Here is a 16,294-nt window from a genome sequence, read left to right as displayed (position 1 = left end):
ACTTTGTAAGAGTGGAGAAGTTTGAATTCACGATGATTTTGAACACCTCATGGGTTGGGGAAGGTCCGTCGTCGTGACGTCATTCTAAACCGGGATGGGAGGATGGAGTCAGAACTGCAGCTAATCCTCAGTTATTGTGGAAACATTTGGGCCTCCCTCCACCCCATTGACTCACAGGCTTCTCTTATTAAAATGGAATTCCTTACATTTTAAATGTTCTCATTGCTGGTATTTCAAAACTTGCTAATGTGATACAATACAATACTGGATGTCATTACACTCCACGAAAGCTTTTATTTGCATCATGAAATTCAATATATATTTGGACGGTGAGTGCATCAGATGATTCAAAACTTAACTCTGCATGCTTTATGGGAGGGCAAAGAAATCCATGGCATGTCAGTTTGCACAGATTTGAACAGCTCCTGTATTTGCACCAACATATGGAGAAATTCTGAGCTACATTCAGAAAGTGGTTGCCTTTTTCTCTTAAAACAATTGGACAGACTTGTTTCCCCATAAAGCATAGGCACTGCTCACCCTGACGTCTCAAAACAAGAAAACACGAACCACTGTACATTGTACAAAGACGCAACATTTACACAATCAGACAAAAGTGACTCCCAAGACTCCGTCATCCTTGATCAGTCCAACCAGCGAGGAAGACAAGTGGTTACTTTGAGCATGAAGCTGGGGCAGTGTCCAGCAACAATACATCACACACACAAACATACGTTAGACCATATATACCGTACAAACGTGTCAAATATTGTACACAAAGCACATTCAGAATCCATGCCATTTAAACTCACACAGTATGACAAATCACAGAATTGAAACATTATGGTAAAATGATTTAAAAGTGCAAAGGGAAAAAACAATTTAAAAAATCCAATGTGCCTTTCTTAAATCAGTCAATTTGTCTGTCTTACTGAAGCTACAATGGCGTTTCCACAAGTCTGTTGCTAAAAGTGCAAAAATATTTTGGCATAGGAACGCACGCGGAGAAAGCCAAATACCTTTTTTGCCAATGAAGTGGGATTTTGCTCTGGTTTTGAAGTACATTCAGACAACGTTGTGCTGGTTGTGGTTTGAGGATGACGGGCAGAGCGAGTAGGGCTTTTCGCTCGTCAGACTCTTGAGTGCTCCAAGCACAGCATCTGGCATGTGATCTGCGAGCATCCTGGGGCTGATCAAAATACTCCTGAACGCCATTTCATTCGACCACTCGGCGCGGTACCGAACCTGGGATATGCAAGATCTGGGAGAAAAGGAAAATATTTTCCCTCAGTTACAAAGTTTCATGTTAGTGCAGCCACTGCATTGTTTGTATTGGTACTGGTAAATTGGCTCCCTCTGCTGGTAAGCAAAAGAAACACGACCAATAATATTCAGTTAACACATTTGTTTTGAAGCTTTCATTTCCATTTTACTTTATTGAACTCTTATGTGCAATATGAAATGTACTTTTTAGAAAAAAAATAAATCTAGTGGCAAACCTGCGTGTGGGCCCATCTTCAATCATATGTAGAACACGTCCAGGGAGGAAGAGAGGCATGTGTGGCACTGTATGGAGAGGCGAGTCGTCCGACGCCAGGCTTTGGTATGATGACGAATGGCGGATCAAAAGTGATTCTTCGCCGAGCAGAGGAAGACTAAGCTCCTCTTCCCTCCGGTTCTCCATTTCAGAGGGAAAGTCATCTGGGTTCCCACCAAACAGTTCGTACCAGCATCCCTGCAAAAGGATGCGGTACTGCAACACACACGTGAAAAAAAACAGCTGAGATGAAGGTACAACTCATAATGAATCATGCTTGAACGGGTTCTTACTTTGGGTTTATTGCAATTTGAGACAATCTTGAGTATTTTTCGTTTCAGATCCTCCATATTGGGCAGGCTCAATCTATGGAAAACAGACAATATGATTTCACGAGAGACAATTACTGTATGTGAAAGGCATGGAAAAAGTTAGCTTGTGACTTGTCTTTGTCTCTACGTACGCATGTAATAGCAGGGCAGTGCTAAATATAGTCTGCATTACACACGAGTCTATAAAAGTCCAAACACCACAGTGAGGTCATTTTGGAAAACGACATCACACAAACTTATTTTATCTTCTGTGACATAGAGTCCACCCAAATTTTGCTGTGGTCCATTGAAAAATGATTCAACCAGTTTAGTGCTAACAAAACCGGACTAACTTATCAAAGTAAATTGACTTACCGTGGAACCAGGTCTTTCCCCAGAACAACAGAGACCACAAAGTCCTTGGAATAATCAGCTAAGGCTTTGCTGTGTATGAAATAAAGACAGAATATATTTAGCTCTCCTGAACAAAAACTGTCTTATTTTTAATTCCAAAAAGCAACAAATTAAAAAAAAAAAGTGGATACTTGGAACTGGAAAGCAAAATGCTCACTTTTTTTTTTAATGATGGGCCCTAATGCTCATTCATACTTTCACAATTAGTTCAGCCAGCCTTACCTTAGGAGGCCCCCTGGTGGAGAAAAGGCGTAGCACTTAAGGGTGGGGAAGGACTTGCGCAATAGGATGGCAAGCACTGCAGCTGCACCCGCACCCAGGCTGTGACCAGTAATAACCAGTTTGTACTCCTGCAAAACAACAAAATGCATCTAAATGACTCTCTGTTGGGCCAGAAGAAATAGTCATTACTGATAAATACAATGATGATTTAGAAATTGTAAGAAATAAGGGAGGCTTTTTCCGCACTCACTGGCACGATGGAAAAGGCTTGGTTCAGGATTCCATCGTTGACCACCTTCTTGTAAATGTAAGATGCGGCCTGGCTGATGCCCTGCAAGATGCATTCAGAAAATGTCAAACAAAAAAAAGAAAGAACAAAAGAAAGAACTTTGTAATGGGGGAACATGCCTTATGAGCGTAGCAGGCGCCAGTCACCCCATCAATGGGCAAGTTCTCACATTCAGCTGAAAGATCTGTCAGGACATCCTTTAGGGAACACACAGGGAAATGCACATTGGGTTCATATCCTCCCATTTGCCCAGATTATTTTTAAGTGACGACTTTTTATTATTTGCCCTTTATCCATACTGGAATAGTAGCAAAATAAAAACTTACCTTTAAAGACAATGTTCCTCTGACAGCCACAAGAATGGACTCCCGCTTGTGATCCAGAGCCACAAAGAAAGGGATCTCGTAGATCTAAAGCACAACGTTTGTTTCAATGACAAACATTTCAATGACTGAAGTGTATTCATGTGTTGACACGCTTTTCAGAACAATGAAGTGAAAGTACCTGATTGTGGAAGCTGACATGAATGAAGTCTCTGTATTGCAATCCGGTACTTTGCAGAATGGAAGAAAAATGACAGCCGAGGTGGTCTCCCCCGACAATGTCGTCCTCTGCGGCGCGACTTCTACAGCTGACACACACAAATATATCTTTTTTAGAAATACTAGACCCTTATGATTGAACTAAACCAAACCATACCAGTCTCCGCTAAGTTTGCAGGGCCCGGTGAGAAGGTTGGAGTAAATGTACAAAGGCCAGCCATAGGCCGCAGCGGCAAAATGCATACAGTGGACGGCTTTCTCCAACTCTGACTCGAGATCTTCTTCCTTTAAATTTGAGTTCATATTGCAGGCTGCTTAACGTAACAAAACAATGGCAGGATACAATCTGCTGGGGCTTCAGAACTTACTATGGGGGAAGATGGACTGTGATCAATAGTGATGTCTGGGTCTCTGCTTCGCTCCATCTTGTCCTGTTCCTGATGCAGCAAAGCCAAACCGGCAGCAATGTCGCTGGGAACCAAGTCTGTGTCCTGCAACACACACCTCATTCAATACAGGGGGTCAAAAGACTATGAGTAGATGAGCCTTACAGAGAAGAAGCCGCTGACGAGCTGCGAGATGCTGGAGAATGCCGCTCTGTTGTTTTCGTCCTGCGGCAGGCAACAGCACAAAAGTCGGAGCCTGCTCTCCCACACCTTGACGGCGAGCGACCGCGCCGTGGAGAGGAACTGAGTTCCACCGCCGCTCTCCAAGTGTCGCACGCCAATGGGCTCCATGGCAGCGGCGGAAGGCCGGGGATTGCCCAGCGGATCAAAGACGAAAATGACGCCCAGAGCCGTCAAGAGCAGGATGATCCAACTATAAGAAGAGAAATGCTGTATCAAAAAGGCAACAGGATGAAATGATTTCAATCCCACCTGGCAACCACTGCTGCGATGACAACCCCCACGGTTGCCGGGTCACAACCTTTGCCATCATCAGACACCCACACAGCCCCAAGACAGGCCCACACTAGCTCAGGGACGTAAAGAAGAGCCCGTAGGTACACCAGCGTGGGCATGGAGCGCCTTGACCCAGGGTTTGTTATGGTACCTGAAAACACAAAAATCATGGGATTCATTAAACAACAGAATCTCCTGCACTAACACATTAACAAAGAACATCTACGGCAAAGGAGGTTGTTCTCATGCTGAGGTTTACCTTGAGCACTGACATACACAATGGCACATAGTGACAAAATGATTAGTGCCAGCACCACTAAGACTCCGATCAGGTAGATGTGAAGAACACCTTTCCCGTTGCAATCAAAATGACCCTTGTGATAAGAATACAGGATGATGGTGCCAATCCACCTAAATGAAAACACATAGCGTGAGAAAGAGAGAAACGTGACATTTACGATTTCAAAGATTGACTTGACAATAAACAATTTACTCATACGTACCATAGTAAGCGGATGAATAGTTCGAATGCTCCAGGGAAAACAAGATCATCACTGGCGATTCCCCACCGACGACCAAAAACCACCATTCCAGGCATTTTGGGATTAAAATGAAGAAATGTTGACCAAGAGACTGCTAGAAAATCGATTCAACGGGCGCTTCGGATCGTTCATGACTCCACTTCCTGAAATTAATTCAGTGTCGCCACATTGTACCTTCCCTACGTTGCAACATTATAGCTTGAGATTCCTGTCTCGACACGCCATTTCAGAATAACAGTTTGTTTACTAATATAATGACAGCCAAAACGACGTTCCTCTAAACATTACTACTCACTGCGAGCTAAAGTGACATTAAATAATGTCATTAAGGCGCTTAAGGTAGTCAGTGGAATTGTTGATGTTACGTGACTAGCTTCTTATCTTCTAATGTTAGATACAAATACGTCATTACAAGATAATGATTTAAATCGGTCATAAAACGGTTAATTTAGACGTTTTTCCAAACATATTAATCCATCACACTATCAACAGATTTGTATCGAGAAAGTAATCGCAAATAATTGTAAAATAGAGACTTGTTTTGCCCCTAGCCTGTGTCCACCCGGGTGTAGCAACCCTGTGCAACAGATCGTAATTATTGGTTCCGCTTAGGGTTTTTTCTTTTGTTAACGCAAATTACTATTGCACGTATTCATATAAACTAGTGTTAATTATTTTGTCAAATGTGTTTATTTCAGTAGTGAATATCTAATATCTATCTATATTTCATATATCGTATTTTATGTGTGGCCGCAGCATGTCGGTTCCATGGTGTAATGGTTAGCACTCTGGACTCTGAATCCAGCGATCCGAGTTCAAATCTCGGTGGAACCTAACTTTTGATTAATATAACATTCATGTAGGTTACTAATCCTGCTCCGAATGAAGAAAATATCCCCATTTATAAAATGTCCTCTTTTCATTCCTCCAGTTTTGTGGAAAGGGACAACTCCTCTCCTTCACGCCGCATTTCGTCATTTCCAGTGACGTCAAGACATCATGGCGGCGCATATGGCTCGATACTGTATTTCTTTTTGCGGTAATGTACTCGCTCGTTTAATCGTGTCTCCGCATGCAGTAAAACCTTGGTGCGTTGGGACTAGTCAACTAAAAAGTCTGCAGCTGAGCGCTGGTTATGCAAATCGTGGGACAGATAACGAGCAGGTTAGTAGTCACATGATGATTGGACACTATGAGATACTAAGATACTTTCATAATGACAATGCAAGGCTCTATTTATTTTTACCTTCTTTTTTTTAGGATGTCCGAGTACACGTTCCAGTAGGTAAAAAAAATATTTAAAAAACTAGTATATATTGTCTGTCATTTTCTCATGCATTGTTGTTAACACTTTCTCCTCTTTAGACCGCGTAACAGTGTCTTACAGCAGGAGTAGTGGCCCTGGTGGTCAGCATGTCAACAAAGGTCAACTACCTGACAAACTGATCACGCTGGATTTTGTGTTCCAAACTGACAATGCGAATTTCAACCCACAGTCAACACAAAAACAGAGATCAGATTTCATGTGTTAACTGCAGACTGGATCCCTGAAGATGTGCGACAGAAAATCATGGAAAAAGTAAGCTGAAGAACTTGCTTTCTTTATTAATGGCAAACTTGTATCCAAGCAAACATTCCCGCTTTGCAATTCAGAACCAAAATCGAATCAACAAGGCTGGTGAGTTGATGGTAACCTCAGAACTGAGTAGGAGCCAGCAGAGGAACTACAGTGACTGCATACAGAAGATCTCAGCCATCATTGCTGAAGCCAGCATGAAGCCACACGAGCCAACACCAGAAGATATCGCCCTCAGAAACTCAAGGTAAGAATTTCACACCTTATATAATGTCCATATTAAGTTTAAATTGTGTTGATTGTTAAGAAAAATCAACAAAGAGGTTTGGTGGTTCTTTCTTTTGAGGCTTTTGGATGGGGAAAATGTTTTTCAGGCTAGACAAGAGAAACAAGGAGCGAATCAGACAGAAGAAGATCCATTCTGCTATCAAACAGAGCAGGCGACTGGAGTTTGATTAATGTTTCAGCCTTGGTCACTGTTTAATGTATTTATTCTGTTTTCTTTGTAATAAAATCATTTTGAAAAATCCACCTCAATTCACTGCCTGAACATTCTGTGACCATGGATTAAAAACTGTGAGGAACCTTAAAGTAAGTAAATACTGCACCCTACTGGGCAGACGAATGCATTACATGACACTGATATCTACTAAGGCTAATAATTATTTAGCAGGTGATGCACAGACTTTAGCATGATTTACGAACTGGAGAAGAATCTACCAGTTTCATGATTAACCAGTATGTTTTTAATGTAATGAACTGCATTGCCATAAAGCTAGTATGCGGTGTGCTATTTTTAATGTTAGGCAAAATGTTCATTTAACACAACTACCGATCAGTAAGTGGAGGAATATCATTATTATGGACCGAACAATGCTATAAAATCCTGTTTCAAAATATAAAAAAAATCTTCTAGCAGAGGATGGTTTCGATCCATCGACCTCTGGGTTATGGGCCCAGCACGCTTCCGCTGCGCCACTCTGCTGTATGCGAGTCATTGATTCCGAAAGTTTTATGTAGCAAGCACTCGCAGAATTAGAATTCAAGAATTGTCATATATAAAAATCAGTTTCATCTTGAAAGTTGAAAACACAATCAATCGTGTCTTTAATCAACGAAACAAAAGTTCGACCACGAAGGGACTCGAACCCTCAATCTTCTGATCCGAAGTCAGACGCCTTATCCATTAGGCCACGCGGTCACGGCAAAATGAGCTGTCCATGTTTTATATAAAGTATATAACGTGGATACCCGCTGAAGTTAAAACGGTTTTATTTATGTAGGTACGGAAAATGCACGGATAAATAATCCTCCTATCCACGACGGTAGCTGTAAATAGAATATAAGCCATACCTTGTGCACATTTTGGGAGCTGCAGCGTGGTACGGCTTGGAAAAACGGGGTCGGAGGACGCCATGTTGAGCAAGGAGGCGTGCATATTTACTTTAGGAGCACCTAACTCGTTTCAATTAAGTGCAGAGTGCAATTAATTCGTCTCAAACAGTTTAAAGATATTTATATTATATGATTATTTATTGTGTGTGTGTGTATATGCAAACAACAAGAAGGTCAGCACTGAGTGAATTAAGTGATTGTTTTAATTTGGTTGTTTTAGTTTCAACAACTTGTTAAAGTCACTTGACTAAAACAAACAACAGGAAAATGATGTAAATCATTTAGTTGCCATTAAACTTTGAATGGGGTCAAATTGACCCTCGAGAAAATCAGAGGGCATTTTGTATCTTCATACGACTTTCAATTACTTATTGGAACACATTAATAACAAAGACTGCAGTGTAAGGCTTTATTATCATAGTTTTTTTGTTGAGACAGTTGCTGAATCCAAAATATGAGTCACAATCATAATACAGCATATGATTAAATGGATAGTAAACGTAAAGCGATCAATAGATGAAATGACACCGTATTAGTAAAAAAATAAATATACAGAGGCACAAAACGATTCCAAGTGCAAAAGATGAAACAAAAACACTGATAAAAGCTAGTAGTAATATTTCTTTAAATGCATTCTAACTGGCTTTTGCTTCAAATGCACTTGCTACATCACAGTCATTCTGTCTTTTTTATTCAGAGCTTTTCATATTCTCTGACATTATTCCAGAAATTTATACTTAAAAGAATTCTGTCCTTCACAACTTCTTATCGTGCACCTTTAAAATGGTTAAAAAAACATTCATAAAGCTTTTTACTCTACACAGGCAATCGCAAAAAGGCATTTAATCATGAAGAAGTTAGTCAAGTAGGCTGCAAGTGATGAACAAAGCCTTGGTCTCAACATGCCTATAATTACTAAATATGTTGGTAAATGAAATACCATAATAAGATGTCATGACACCACATGATTCTTTAAAAAAAAAAAAAAATGTGCAAAACAAACCTGTGGCAACCGTGATGGGACAAGCCTGATTATTTGAGCAAAGATTAAATGTGCTCAACCTGCACAATAAGTACAAGAATTTCACATGACGCATTCTAAGAGTGATTCAACTCCCACTAAAAGTGAACAAGATGTCATAATTGACAAGTAAAACATGAAAGCTTATTCATACATACATAAAAAAAAATAACTAGCACCATAGGGTCAACATAAAGCAATGTTATTTTTATAGAAATGTTCCTAGATTCCATTATTTGAAATACAACATGGTTTAACATAGTACTGATATTTCCATGTGTATTCATGTCAGTTATAGAGTTATATAATGTGCTATAAGGGTGCCTTAGTTTACATTTTGAGAACAACGTGCGGCGTAAGAACACGCGGAACCGCAAGTCGTGCTCGTTTACTGCCATGCTGACTGTTTTTCCATTTCAATGTAGAGTAGGTTCAATATCATTGATTTGATTTGACTGTGTTCTACTGTGTGCCATTCCATTTTTCCTGATATTATTTTGCTGTTAGAATTGCGTAGCATTTTCAAAATTTCTTTTCTCACTGAAAGTTCTGCCTTGGTGGAGGTTTTGCCAGTGTGGTTAGAAGACTAAAGGTGACTACAGATGTTTTTTTTACCACCATTTGTAGTGTATTCTAAAGCAGCCAAGATGGACTTTTGGATTTGAATAATGGAGATGACGTTTCACAGCGCTGAAGCACAAACTACCGATACTCTAAAAGTGAACACCTAACTATTTACTCGGTTTGCCCGATTTGCTGGATTTGCTAGATTTTGTCGATTTGGAAGATTTAATATCCATTTTGGTCTTCTGGATACGGGAGAATATCTCCTTGAAGAGAGCCTTGTACTCTGGAGCGTTCTGCCCCAGACGCTTATCCACCGCCTCCACTTGCTTGCCAATCATCTCGATGGCTTCCGGTGTGGACGGCGACTGGGTGGGAGTGGGTGGAGGAGCAGGGGCGTGGCCCATAGCGCAGTCTTTCATGGAAGGGTCTCGGGAAACGGGTCGGGACGTTTGGACGCCGGCGTGGCAAAGGCTTTCCTCGTGACGTCTGCATTTTCCCAGCAGCTCCTCGTATTTTTCCAGTAAGGCGTGGTACTGCTCGTCCACCTCCCTGAGGATGGACATCCCTCTCTTCCTCACGCTGTTGGCGTGAAGTGCGTAGCTTCCTCTTCTGCGGCCAGACGCATCCCGCGCCACCATGGCGTTGAGTGCCGTGTCGCTACAGCTTTTTCTCACCGGGTTAGATTCGGGGAGAGCCTCCCCGTTCACGCCGCTTCCGCCCTCCGCCTCCTCCCGAACGCCTCCTCCCGTCTCGCCGACCTCTTCCTCCAGGAAGGTGTCGGTCTCCGGGGTGCGATTGAGGACAGTCTGGGTCAAGGTTACGCCGTCGTCCTCGTTCCCGAGAAGGAAAGTCCGGCTGCGGCGTAGCTGCTGTAGCTCTTCCAGCTCCACCTCCAATTCCTGCACCCTGGCTTGGCAACTCTCAGCATCCTTAGATTAAAAAAAACTTGTAAGATAGTCATCACATCAGAAAAATCGTGCGACAATCACCTGAACGCGTGTTTGCAGGCGCGAGAAGTCCGTAAGGAGCAGATGGCACTCCTTCTCCACACATTCTCTGCGTCCTCGCTCTGCCCGGATTGCCGTTCGCAAAGCTGACACGGCCTCTCTCAGGTGCTTGTTCTCCTCTTCGAAGGGCTGACGCTTGGGCTCCAGAGTAAAACTTTCGGCCCTGCCCACCACAAACTCATCTTCGTACCTGACGCGGTTCAAGTAGAAGAACAAACACGGGTTGGTGGAAACCAGCCGACTGGTCCGGTACAGAGAGGAGCATACCTGGGTGCTGTGCAAAGTTCCCTCAGACAAGGGAAGGAGTGGATGGTCTTGCGTCGTTCCCTCTTCTCCCTTTTGACTCGGAGTTGTTCCACGGAGCGTAACTGCTCCACCTGGCCTGAAAGGGTCTCCACCTGATTCTGTAAGGTCTCAATGGTCCCGGTTAACCTGATCCAAAAGACAGGACATTTAGTAAACAAAATAAAATACATTTAATTTAATGAAAGTAGAATGGTAACGCATTTGGGTGAAAGTTTACCTCTCTATCTTTTGCTGTGAGGCTTTCCCGTCAGTCACGAGTGTTTGGTTGGTGTGTTCGAGCTCCCTCGCCGTGCCATCCAGTTGCTCGTACACTTTGGCGTGCTGTTCGTTCATCTCTCGAAGGACGTCCAGCTGTTTTGACAGGTACTGTCCGATAAACACATACACAGTTTTATTCATGTGATCGATAGCAGCTCCATTGCAGTCACTGTTTATTCGACCTCAATTTCGTGCACTTGCTCTTCATTAGTGATGTACATCTGCTGCAGGGAGTCCTCCAGCTCCTTGTTCCTCTCCAGCAAGGTCTTTCCTAGCTCTGCAGCCAGGTGGAGGTCTATAAACGGGAAAGATTAAGATCATGGTGGAATAAATAGATGCCTCAAATGATCTAGGACCTCAATCAAGTCATTGAAAGCCCTAAAAGTCAAACACAAAAACATTCTCTGCATCTCTCCATGCGTTCATTTCTCTTTAGAGAGGCAGAAAAGACAAAAGAGGAAGCAGACCAATCAATACTAATAATCGCATTAGAAAATATTGCAATCGACATCTCCAGACAGGCCTGAAGCATAAAAGGTCCCATTATTGCGTCATGCTCAAATTCATTTCCTGCGATTAAATATCTTAATATATTTTTTAAAAATGCTGAGTTGTGCACTGTACATAATGTGTTTCTAGTCCCTGTTAGTTTCTTCCAAAGGCAATATGACTACGTGTCACCCCAGTGACTGGAATGTGGAAAACAAGACTTCTTCTGTTCCTCCTCTCCTGTGTTGCAGGCTTTCATTTTGTTTTATAGATAAACAATTCTACATCTGCATATTTAAGATAAGTACAGTGAGCTCTACATACTCTGTGCTTGCTCAAACACTTCAACCTTAGCACTAACAGAACCCAGGAGGCCACTCATTTGATTTAAACCAAAGCCCATTCTTAGCATTTGCTTCCTGGAATTCGGCCAGGAGGGAAAACACAATAGGCCCAAACAAAGATGCATGCAAATGTTGTTTTCCTGCTGTAATGTGAGCTATGATAACATCAGGAATTCCACTGGCTCCAAGTTTGGCTACTTTGAACTTCACAGTCATTTGTGCAGTGTGTTGAGCCAAAGTAAGACAAATCCATGCTATGGCACATTGTCTGCATCAGCACAAGTTCACCTTCAGGAATATATTATTCGGATGACTTGGCACAGTGAGTGAGCAACAAAAAGGAGACTAGAAATTAGGCAAGTGGGGTTCAGCATTGTCATTGGTGTTAATATGACTGCTCAACAGCAAGTTTTAATCAGAGATGGCTTACCTAAATGTATTTTTCATGCTAATTTCAAAATATCTTTTATTTCAAGCACAGATTTATACAATCATTTAGAGCTATGAAACCTGTTGCTGAACACATCCCTTAATTTATAAATATTACTTAAATTATGATAATTATTATGATCAAAGTCAAGGGCAGACACTAATAAAGTATTGAAATTCACCATTTCCAGCTGAGCAAATGCTCTACTTGGCAACCGTTCAGTGCTTTGTTATGGGAAAAACACTGCCTGCTTTTAAGACATGTTCAGGACTCAACTAAACAACTCAAAATGAGTTGTCTTGATTATGCCACAAAGAAATAGAATGTGCATGACATTGAGCCTTTGTAATGCGAGTGCCAAGGAGAAATGTCACCGACCCGGTGCGGCGGTCGGCCAGCCGGCTGCAGCCGCTTCTTGCTAGGATGCTGCGGCCAAGGAGGAGGATCTTACCTTGCTCCAAGTCCCGCTGGTCGTACCAAGGCTCTTCTTCCTCGGTAACGAATTCGTCCATCGTGCCCGAGTTTAGCATGGGTGAAGACAATAGACAGCGACGAGATCCCTCTTAATTCTGCAAGACTTCCAGCCAGGCAGGCAGGGCTGCCTTTGTGGATGTTGCTATTTCCTTCCTCCGTCACTCCCTCGATCTTTTCTCTTCCTCTCATCCCCCACTGCCCATCCCGATGTGTGCTGCTGCTGCAGAGACGTGGCAGTGATGTTGCAAGATGAACACTTCCTGTCATTGCGCTCAGGCCAGCCTCCACTTACTTTTCGAACGTCACTTTATACTCTGCATTACGGTAAGGCACTGAGAATTAAAAAAAAAAACCTCTAAATATAGAGACATAGATGCCCGTAAATTAAGTGATAACCAAGGATTTTTTTAAAAACACATTCATCTGGTATTGTTCAAACAATAGTCTTGCATAAATGTTTCAAATTTATTTTATTTTAGAATGCAACGTCAGCTCTTAATACAACTTCCGGTGCGGCACCTGGACAGCTTTGACTTATTTTTTTTTCTTTACACATCATGTACATCAATTTAATATTGCTAATAATAATTGATGTTATAGCTTAATTAAGTCGGTGTGTCCAGTAAATATAATCAAGACTATTTCTATGCAAAGGTAATTTTAACACATTGCTGCCCTCTTGTGGCTGTCGTTGGGTATTGTCCTTCTAAGACAACAACAGGGAGGTCAACATGACAGGAGTAAGTGCTAATAGAAACTAGCACTTTTCTTTCAGCGACTGCAAGCGACTCCTATGGGATCAGGACCAGACCTTGGACAGAAGAAAAAGAGACACAAGGCGGAAGGGAAATCTCACATACCACCGATCGACGCATTGCAAAAATCGGAGTTTCAGTTTTCGAATGGAAGTCATCGCCCGGAAGTTGTAGCATTGAAATTTGCTGTAAACAAACGAGCTTTGAGCCTTTTTTATCTTACCATCACTTGGCTATCATCTAGTAAAAAGTGCATTTCAAAGCGAAACGTTTTAACTTTGAAGACTACTGTCGATTTCAATCATGTGAAACCATTAGCAGCCATTTGCAGAAATAAAAACATCGTCGATTAACTTTCAAATCAAAAGGAGATGCGAAATGCCGTCCTTGCAGACATAAAGTCTTGAATTATGGAAAAGAAGGAGGCAGAAGAGGTCCCTTGTTGTTCTGGTACTAACAGTAGGGCTAGTTTGAGTCTTCCTGCGAGCAGAGGACTGTACGGACTTGGTCTGGGTTGCATCCCTTGCCCAACAGCTCCTCGGAGACTGCCATCTCTCCGAAATAGGGATCTGACACTTGGAGGTGCCCTGAAGAAAACAAAGGTATACTTAAACATATGGACTTACATACGGTTGTTTAATGTCACCTTTTTTCTCTTTTCTCCCAAGAAAACCTTTGAGCCAAACGTCAATGCTGTGAGGAAAAGCAAAGATGAGTAAGTGGTCATCATTAAGATTGCTGTAGTCCAATAGAGTTGAATCTTGTTGTGTTATGTAAAAAAAAAAAAAAAATGGTCAAACGCACATTTGGTCCCTAAATGTATGTTTGACACGGATTAAAAAATGCATTTTATTTGAGTATATTCAGAATCAGTGCCAAAAATCTAGTAGAAATGTTCACCTACATCGAAAAAATTGTTGACCTTTTACCTGCTTCAAAACCACATCGTTCCAGATTAAAGGAAGAGATCCAAGTGATGCCAAAAAGAGAGAGGAAACAGAGGGATGCTAAAAGAAGAGAGACCAGAAGCAGGAGGAAAGAGAAGCCACAGACCATCCAGTCTCACTCCATCTTTGAACAGGGTCCTGCTGACACACCACGCAAAACAGGTGCTTGTCCATTGCCGCGTTGTGTCTTTGCTGCACCTTACACCATTTTCATCTTGCAGGGTGCTGGGGTGCTGCTGCACAAGTGTGTGACACCACCAAATCTCCTATCAAACCTATCAAACCTATCAAAGAGGAGCCGCAAGACTATGACGATGATGAAGATGAACTCCTCAGAATACTACAAAGAGATGATGTGAGTTCAATCACACCAAATGCTAAACTCGGATCACGGGAGTGATTTTGTAAATTCAATTTTGCCTTTCACAAGAACAAAACAAACCACCTCAACATTTGTTATTGTCTGTGCTTCACCAGTTCATATGCGATCCATCGTTGAAGAATGACGCCAAGCTGAAACCTATCCAGTTACCTTTGTGTCAGACGAGCACATGTAAGAAAAGCAACCTCGAAACAAACATTGTATCCCGATTTCATCATTTGATCCTGCCCTTGTTTTAAAGCAAGCCAAGAGAAACGTCTTCTGGAATCGCCATCCGGTGGATTTAAAACAGAATATAACGGAGAGCAGCCATCTTTGGTGGAGATCCTGCACGGTCTCTGCCTGTCTGGAGAGGAGGAGCTCTTCTTCATGCAGTTACCTGACTGTATGCCCGTGAGAGCACAAAAAACTGAACCGACATTTGAGAAAGCCAAGGAGAAGAAGCCTCTGCATGAGAAAGCTCAAGTGAGTCAACAACGTGCATTTCAATTCAGATAAAGGGATCCATCGTTTGCCGTGTCTCTCCAGGAGTCTCCTTCGGTGAAGAGCTCTCCTGGGCTGGCAGAATTCCCCGAGGGATTTCTGGGGAAACTCCAAATACGGAAGTCTGGAAAGGTGGAGATGAAGCTGGGGGACATTGTCATGGACATTACGAATGGATCTGCTTTGTCATTCCTTCAGGTAATTCCATTTGTATAATTTATTTTTTGACACTGTCAGGGAAGTAATATTAAAAATATATATATATATTTTTTTTTCTTCAGCAACTGGTGTCTGTGAATCTGTCCGGCAGTAAGACAGGAGACATGATGGTGTTAGGAAACATCAAACATAAATTGGTCGTCTCTCCAAATTTTCAAACTTTATTGGAACAATTACCACAACAGCAACAAGGATCCTGAACATCTCACCAGCAGATGATGATTATAGCATGAGGGTTTTATTCATGTAGTTTTGCATTGCTCGATTAGGCAGCTAATAAGCCCGGAGTGCTAACTTGAATAAACAATTGTCAGTTATACCCTGTTCCCAATATTTATTATTTACACATTATAAATATTTTAAAAAATCTTGCATATGTTCAAAAGTGTTTAAAAATGGTTCAAATGTATTTTTCTCATTATTCCAATTTGTATCCTTTTAGTAATCGAATTACTACAAATACAAATTTGGAAGTTGTTTGGCTGTGAGCTAGTATTAGTCCACTGGTTTTTACTGATAAAGTTTTTGCCATGGTATCCTTTTCAATACCAGTTTGGAAGTTACTTGGGTAAAGCGACAAGGTCAAAATGTTTGTATAGTGAATGCTCCTTTTTGTGTAATTTTTTTTTGTCACATATTGAAATGTTTTGTATATACTCTGCTCGTTGAACAGTTTAAGTTGTGCACTTCATAAATATCATTTGTAGATTTCCTGCCAGAGAATTTTTATTTGTGTTCTTCTGATCTTCCCCGTTTTTTCTCAATGCTGGTGTCAGGTTGATGTCGTTTGACATAACAACAAAGTGGATGTCATTTTTTATTTAAAAAAATACAAAAGGACGGTGATGCTCATGATATATAAATCCTAAGAGTATGTTCTAA

The 16,294-nt window shown here is 41.6% G+C and overlaps 4 protein-coding genes and 3 non-coding genes across 7 annotated transcripts; 3 read left to right on the top strand and 4 right to left on the bottom strand.

The window, feature by feature from the left end:
* Positions 1-274: 274 nt before the first annotated feature.
* On the bottom strand, positions 275-5,347 carry daglb (diacylglycerol lipase, beta). Its single transcript, XM_088359835.1, has 15 exons — positions 4,721-5,347; positions 4,477-4,628; positions 4,194-4,368; positions 3,867-4,134; positions 3,684-3,806; positions 3,473-3,600; positions 3,278-3,404; positions 3,100-3,183; positions 2,893-2,970; positions 2,735-2,815; positions 2,485-2,612; positions 2,224-2,292; positions 1,831-1,903; positions 1,500-1,753; positions 275-1,261 (listed from the first exon to the last, which is right to left on the bottom strand). Exons 1-15 carry the CDS (start codon positions 4,813-4,815, stop codon positions 1,066-1,068), a joined length of 2,031 nt encoding a protein of 676 aa, XP_088215961.1. The 5' UTR covers positions 4,816-5,347; the 3' UTR covers positions 275-1,065.
* Positions 5,348-5,521: 174 nt separating this feature from the next.
* Positions 5,522-5,593, top strand: trnaq-cug (transfer RNA glutamine (anticodon CUG)). Its single transcript has one exon. It is a non-coding gene; the product is annotated as a tRNA-Gln (tRNA).
* Positions 5,594-5,690: 97 nt separating this feature from the next.
* On the top strand, positions 5,691-6,872 carry mrpl58 (mitochondrial ribosomal protein L58). The gene is made up of 6 exons (XM_088360195.1): positions 5,691-5,923; positions 6,020-6,044; positions 6,125-6,184; positions 6,256-6,338; positions 6,413-6,582; positions 6,710-6,872. The coding sequence occupies exons 1-6, from the start codon at positions 5,759-5,761 to the stop codon at positions 6,792-6,794; spliced, it is 588 nt and encodes a 195-aa protein (XP_088216321.1). The 5' UTR covers positions 5,691-5,758; the 3' UTR covers positions 6,795-6,872.
* A 376-nt stretch (positions 6,873-7,248) lies between these two features.
* trnam-cau (transfer RNA methionine (anticodon CAU)) lies at positions 7,249-7,320 on the bottom strand. Its single transcript has one exon. It is a non-coding gene; the product is annotated as a tRNA-Met (tRNA).
* A 143-nt stretch (positions 7,321-7,463) lies between these two features.
* Positions 7,464-7,536, bottom strand: trnar-ucg (transfer RNA arginine (anticodon UCG)). Its single transcript has one exon. It is a non-coding gene; the product is annotated as a tRNA-Arg (tRNA).
* Positions 7,537-8,125: 589 nt separating this feature from the next.
* LOC148382928 (cerebellar degeneration-related protein 2-like) lies at positions 8,126-12,892 on the bottom strand. The gene is made up of 6 exons (XM_088359111.1): positions 12,604-12,892; positions 11,072-11,184; positions 10,849-10,997; positions 10,593-10,757; positions 10,308-10,515; positions 8,126-10,247 (listed from the first exon to the last, which is right to left on the bottom strand). Exons 1-6 carry the CDS (start codon positions 12,680-12,682, stop codon positions 9,483-9,485), a joined length of 1,479 nt encoding a protein of 492 aa, XP_088215237.1. The 5' UTR covers positions 12,683-12,892; the 3' UTR covers positions 8,126-9,482.
* LOC148382927 (DNA-directed RNA polymerase III subunit RPC4) lies at positions 12,332-16,135 on the top strand. The gene is made up of 8 exons (XM_088359113.1): positions 12,332-13,983; positions 14,050-14,096; positions 14,336-14,490; positions 14,550-14,683; positions 14,806-14,881; positions 14,952-15,175; positions 15,239-15,391; positions 15,475-16,135. Exons 1-8 carry the CDS (start codon positions 13,792-13,794, stop codon positions 15,610-15,612), a joined length of 1,119 nt encoding a protein of 372 aa, XP_088215239.1. The 5' UTR covers positions 12,332-13,791; the 3' UTR covers positions 15,613-16,135.
* The last annotated feature ends 159 nt before the right edge of the window (positions 16,136-16,294 follow it).

The sequence above is a fragment of the Syngnathus floridae genome, chromosome 18 (genome assembly GCF_059516105.1).
Source record: "Syngnathus floridae isolate MCC-2025c chromosome 18, RoL_Sflo_1.0, whole genome shotgun sequence".
Classification (NCBI taxonomy): domain Eukaryota; kingdom Metazoa; phylum Chordata; class Actinopteri; order Syngnathiformes; family Syngnathidae; genus Syngnathus; species Syngnathus floridae.
The sequence above is the reverse complement of the archived record's forward strand: the minus strand, read 5'-3'. Positions and strand labels throughout refer to the sequence as shown.